Below are 6,000 nucleotides of genomic sequence, written 5' to 3' on the forward strand. Positions count from 1 at the left end.
ACAGTATTCCAGAGGAGGCCTCACCAGTGTCCTGTACAACCTCAACATGACTTTCCAACTCCTGTATTGAGTGATGAACGCAAGCATGCAAAACACTTTTTTAACCACCCTGTCTACATGTGATGCAAACTTCAAAGAATTATGTACCTGAACCCCTAGGTCCCTCCATTCTACAAAACTACCCAAGGCTCTAGCATTAATTGTACAAGCCATATCTCTGTTTGTTGTAGCAAAATGCAATACCTCGCGTTTATCAGATTGAACTCCATCTGCCATTTTTTAGCCCATTGACCCATTTGATCAAGATCCCTTTGTAATCTTAGAAAACTTTCTTTACTGTCTACTATGCCACCAATTTTGTGTTGTCCATAAACTGACTAACCATGCCTTAAATATTCTCATCCAAGTCATTTATTTAAATGACAAACATAAGAGGACCCAGAACCAATCCCTGTTGGGCACCGCTGGTCCAAAAAGCAACCTTCCACCATTACATAGTGTCTCCTGCCATTAAGCCAATTATGTATCCGATTAGCAAGCTCCCCCTGAATCCCATGGGACCTAATTTTACTAATTAGTCTATCTGCGGAACCTTGTCAAAGGTTTTACTAAAATCCAAATAAACAACATCTACCGCAATGCCATCATCAATCCTTTTGGTAACTCTCCCTCAAAAATTGCAATCAAGTTTGTGAGACATGATTTTCCTCACACAAAACCATGCTGACTATCCTTAATCAATTTTTGCCTCTCTAATTGTCCATGAACCTTACCTTTTACATTCACCTCCAGCAATTTACCCACAGCCAAAGTCAGACTCACAGGTGTATAGTCCCCGGTATCTCCTTACAACCTTTCTTAAACAAAGGTACAACATTAGCCACCCTCCAGTCATCAGGTGTCTCACCCATAGTTATAGATGATGCAAATATTTCTGCAAGAGGTCTCACAATTTCCTTCCTTACTTCCTACATTGTTCTGGGATACATTAGATCAGGTCCTGGACATTTAACAAACCTTTATATTCTTTAAGACCTCCTCAACTTCCTCTTCTGTAATGTGAACTGTTTTTAAAACATTAAAGTTTATTTTTACACATTCTCTAGACTCCATTTCTTTCTCCACAGTAAAAATCTATGCAAAATATTAATTTGGTATCTCTCCCACCTCATGGGCTTCAACACAAAGACAACCTCCTTGATCTTTAAGAGGCCCTACCCTATCTCTATTTACCGCCTTGCTCTTAATATATTTGTAAAATACCTTTGAATTACTTATCCTTAACCTTATCTGCCAATGCTATCTCATATCCCCTGTTTGCCTTCCTGATTTCTTTTTTAGGAATGCCACTACACTTTTTATATTGATTAACAGATTCAATTGAACCAAGCTGTCTCTCTCTAAAATAAGGTTCTCTTTTATTCTAGTCTGGAACCTCAATATCTTTATCCATCCATTGTTCTTTAATCTTACCAGCTTTACCCTTCACCCTAACAGGAACATAATGCCTCAATGCTCATCATTACATTCTTGGACACCTCCAACTTGTCAGACATCCTTTTGCCTGTGAACAGTCTACTCCAATTAACTTTTGAAAGTTCCTGTCTCATACCATTAAAATTTGCCTTTCTCCAAATAAAAATGTTAATTTTTATGGAAGGCTTATCCCTTTCCATAACTATTTTGAAACTAATAGAATTATGATTTTGGGTCCTTGGTGAAGTCAATATTCATTGTCTATCCTCACTTGCAGTTGAGAAGTGGTGATGGACCATCTTGAGTAGTTGCAGTTAGTGGAGTGAAGGTGCTCCCACAATGTTATTTGGTCAGTAGCGCTAGGATTTTGACATAGTAATTTAAAAATATTTACACATCAGGGTGGTATATGTGATTTGAAGAGCAACTAAGGAGATGGTGATCTTCCCATTGCATTCACTGTTCTTGTTCTTCTGGGTGTGAAGCTTCATTATAGTCAGGACATAGTCCTTTAACAAGTACTGTGTCAATACCTGAGCACTTCAACCGTTAACAACTCTGGACAACATTTCCACAATTGAAGAAATAATCCATTGAAATTAATTAGCAACCAACATGAAATCTATTGATATTCCTTTAAATAGTGCCAGTAGATAGAATGTTACTAGCTGTTTCATGTTACTGTCCGTGAAATATTATATTTAGCTTTTACAATATTATGATCGCCATTGAATAAATATACACAATTGGCTTGTTCACAAAATCTAGCTTATTCCCCAGTAGTAAATTGAGTATGACCTGCATTCTTTGTTGTAGAAAACTGCCCATATTCACTCAAGACATTCACTGCAGTTCTTATATGTCTACTTATTTCAATTGCTATGTAAGTTAAACTATCCAGTTAAAACCATTTAACATTTGCTAAATGCTTGTATGATCGTTGCATTTGTACAAAATATACCACTTCAATGCTACAATGAGTGGGCCTATAAATCTATTACAGTCAAAATCCTTTTCTATTTCTTAACTCTATTCATAAATTCCTTATTGCCTGGTTATCCCTAATTATATCCTCTCCTATTACTTTCCATATTTTCCCATCTTATTATCAGGAACACTATATTTATTTCATAGTTCTAGCCATGACTCTGTAATGCTGTCATGTTATATTCTCCGATTTGAATATGTGCATGCAATTCATTCATTTTGTACCTTATACTCTGCAGTTTTAGAAGGAATGCTTCTTTGGAGCCACATATCCTACCCTGTTCTCCATCATTAATGCTTTATCCAGAATGCTAAGCAAGTTAGTAACAGGATAAATTAAGTACAACACTGAATTGACAAAGCATAATAATTAATGATGCACTGTGCTATAGAAATAGCTTATATCAGCAAAACTGAGATTTATGGCCTTGCTATATAATAATTTGTTGCAATGGTTTACCTTATGTAGCAGAAAAAGAGTACAATTAGTAATAATCAGCAAAATTAAATATCAGTCTTTGCTATGTTGCTTTCTTGCGTTATCATTGTCATTTGTTTGACCATTTTCAGGTAGATACATTTACCAGCCCATGACTCATGTCGAACTTCTACCAAACACTTCAATCCCAGTCAGCACGAGCAGCCATGTAGATACAGTCCAGTTGTCCATAGCCCTGGTGAAACGCTTCCTAAAGACTGCTTCTTTCCTCAGGCCGCCATTTGCACCAGATACACCAAGGTACTGCACTATTTCCAAACTCTTTGTTGACAGCTATCGGGTCAAGAGGATCAATGGCAAGATGTGCTATGTCCAATGCCAGCCTCATCCGGCTCCGACTCCACATGATCCAAAGGTTGGAGATAACTTTAACCAGGATCCCTCTGTCAGCCCAAAGGCTCCAACCCTGGCAGACAAGGTACCAGCACCACAAATGAATCACTGTTCTTCGCCATCTGCCTCAGAGGATTCTGGTATAAATGCATTAGGATTGCACTGCCCAGAATCAGGTGATGAAGACACAGAGGAAGATGAGGATGAAGATGAATTGAGTTCAGATGATGACTCTAGCCCAGAGAGCCAGTGGGATCAGGATGATTGCCGTTTACTTTCTCCTTCCCGATCCACTGTGGAAATTATTGAGAAAATTGAAACAACTGTCTGAGCTTAAGCAGGATTTCCATAGCTTCTTCAACAATGCCTGGTGAAACAAACTCAACTAGAACTTGCAAATTCTGATATAAATTAATCCTCACTAGTTCATGAATTGAAGTAGCCATAAACACAAGAATTGTTTAAGCTTCTGTTTTCAGATATAAGATGGACAAATAAAACGTAGCACATGCAGACAGTAGACCAACGACTACGGTGCCTACCCAAATGAAGTTTTCAATTGTGGTCCAAAGTAACCAGAACCTTTCAAGTTACCAAGCACAATAACCAAGCTCACGACTTTTTAGCTAATAATTTGACAATTGGGTCATCATTTGAAATCGTCAGAGGGAAGTACTTTTGACCACACAGGAGCACCTCCACAAGAGTAAACTGTCTATTTTTTATCATGAGAAGGGTTGGTGGGATTTCGAAGGGGAGCTGAGTTGTGTTGTGTGAGATAAGAGAATAGCAAATGGTAGGTAATGTTTAGCATGTCAGGATCCTCGCTAATCACCAGAATCATTACACAACAAAGCACATTAAAGAAGAATTCAGCACTTTTTTTTCTTGAGTCAAAGACCCAGGAGGAGGTTTGAGGCCTGGGGCCTAGAGGTTTTGTTATGTATCAAGTAAGGTGACATGTTCGCCTCAATAATATATTGCTAAACGAGTTACATTAACCCTTGCATGGAAATGTGTTTTCAATTCTGAGTTGCCATGTGAAATCTGTACTCTGGTTATCACAATGATAAAATAATTATCTTTACAAAGGGTCACACATTAATAGAATAGATATTTCCATGTGATATTATTTGATTTGATCTTTGCTGTTTTATACTTAAGAAGAACAGTTAATCAAGTTAGTGGATCAGAATTTCGTCAATCATGCTAAGTCCTCCTAAAACAAGAAGCATCAAAGTGTGTGACCTACAATTTCAGATAGAGATTGTGTACAATTAGGGAGAATTTTATGGGGAATGTAAGGTTAACATTGCTCCATTAGTTCCTTTATTTGAATGTACGTTAAAATTATAGACAGATGGATTTTATAGAGAATTAAATGCGCTAAGAGTGTTTAAATAGATTGTGGCACATCCTTCTGTTTCTCTCTCATGGTGGGCGGCACGGTGGCACAGTGGTTAGCACTGCTGCCTCACAGCACCTGTAGACCCGGGTTCAATTCCCGACTCAGGCGACTGACTGTGTGGAGTTTGCACGTTCTCCCCGTGTCTGCGTGGGTTTCCTCCGGGTGCTCCGGTTTCCTCCCACAGTCCAAAGATGTGCGGGTCAGGTGAATTGGCCATGCTAAATTGCCCGTAGTGTTAGGTAAGGGATAAATGTAGGGGTATGGGTGGGTTGCGCTTCGGCGGGTCGGTGTGGACTTGTTGGGCCGAAGGGCCTGTTTCCACACTGTAAGTCTAATCTAATCTGTTCAAAATGGTTGATTGATCACTACCTTTTTCCCATGTCCTCTGTCCATTTAAAATGAACGGGCCAAACCTGACTAAGGCCCCAAAAGATGGTAGCAACAAAATCATGCCAAATAATGCGCCAATAAAATGTAAAACTAATGGAAACTAAAGCACATGGCTCACATTAATGATGTAAGGAAGTATTTATTATGCAGGTAGAAAAGTAATAGTGCCTAACAGTCCCACTAGGAACTTAAAAAGAAGCTAAGATAAATGAGTGGAAATTTTGCCAGTGTGACATAAGAGGATGTGCTCCAGACTCTCTCCTCCTTATATATATTCCAGTGGAGTGCCTGACACAACACAAACAAAGGGTGCAAGAGAAAAGCTTATTCACTTGGTATGTTCCAACCCTACTGCTGACATTTAGGTACACTATACTGCAATAGACTTTAAGAGTAGGTCCTGATTAAATTCCACCAGTTTTCTGATCACCCCTACGGTTCGTGATCAGAGCACGTTAGGGATGCAGCTGTGCATCATTCAACAATATGTATAAACATTCTCTTCATCAAGGTGAGAAAAGTGAATTCTGGTTTGAATGCTCACAGTAAGTGTTCACATATGTTACCATATGAGACAGTGTATGTTTAGTCTGTATATATGGCTGTCTGGCTTTGTCTAATGTTGTCAGAAGCAGATTATTCCTGCTTTAATGTTGTCTCAACATAACATGAAACAAGCACTTTTAACAACCTATTTATTCACACATAGCCTAGAATTCTAATGTTAGCATTAGTAGATAAAGCCATAAAAAGAACAACAGTATCTTAGTTTTACTAAATGGGCCATAAACTAAAACAGGAAGAAGGTATTAATAATATTATAGAAGGTGATGGCTCAGATATTTTGAGGGAGTAAAATGAATAAAAAATGTTCTAAAAACAAGAGTATAAACGGCATAACCACCCA

General features: G+C 38.3%; 1 protein-coding gene across 1 annotated transcript in view; it reads left to right on the plus strand.

Moving 5' to 3' along the window:
• c7h3orf70 (chromosome 7 C3orf70 homolog) overlaps window positions 1–4,849 on the plus strand; it is a 34,860-nt gene extending 30,011 nt beyond the window's left edge. Inside the window, exon 2 of the mRNA XM_060827506.1 lies at window positions 3,034–4,849. Coding sequence (XP_060683489.1) covers window positions 3,034–3,626 — 593 coding nt within the window. The 3' untranslated portion in view covers window positions 3,627–4,849. The remainder of the gene's footprint in view (window positions 1–3,033) is intronic.
• Window positions 4,850–6,000: the final 1,151 nt, after the last annotated feature.

Source organism: Hemiscyllium ocellatum, chromosome 7, assembly GCF_020745735.1.
Source record: "Hemiscyllium ocellatum isolate sHemOce1 chromosome 7, sHemOce1.pat.X.cur, whole genome shotgun sequence".
Taxonomy (NCBI): Eukaryota; Metazoa; Chordata; class Chondrichthyes; order Orectolobiformes; family Hemiscylliidae; genus Hemiscyllium; species Hemiscyllium ocellatum.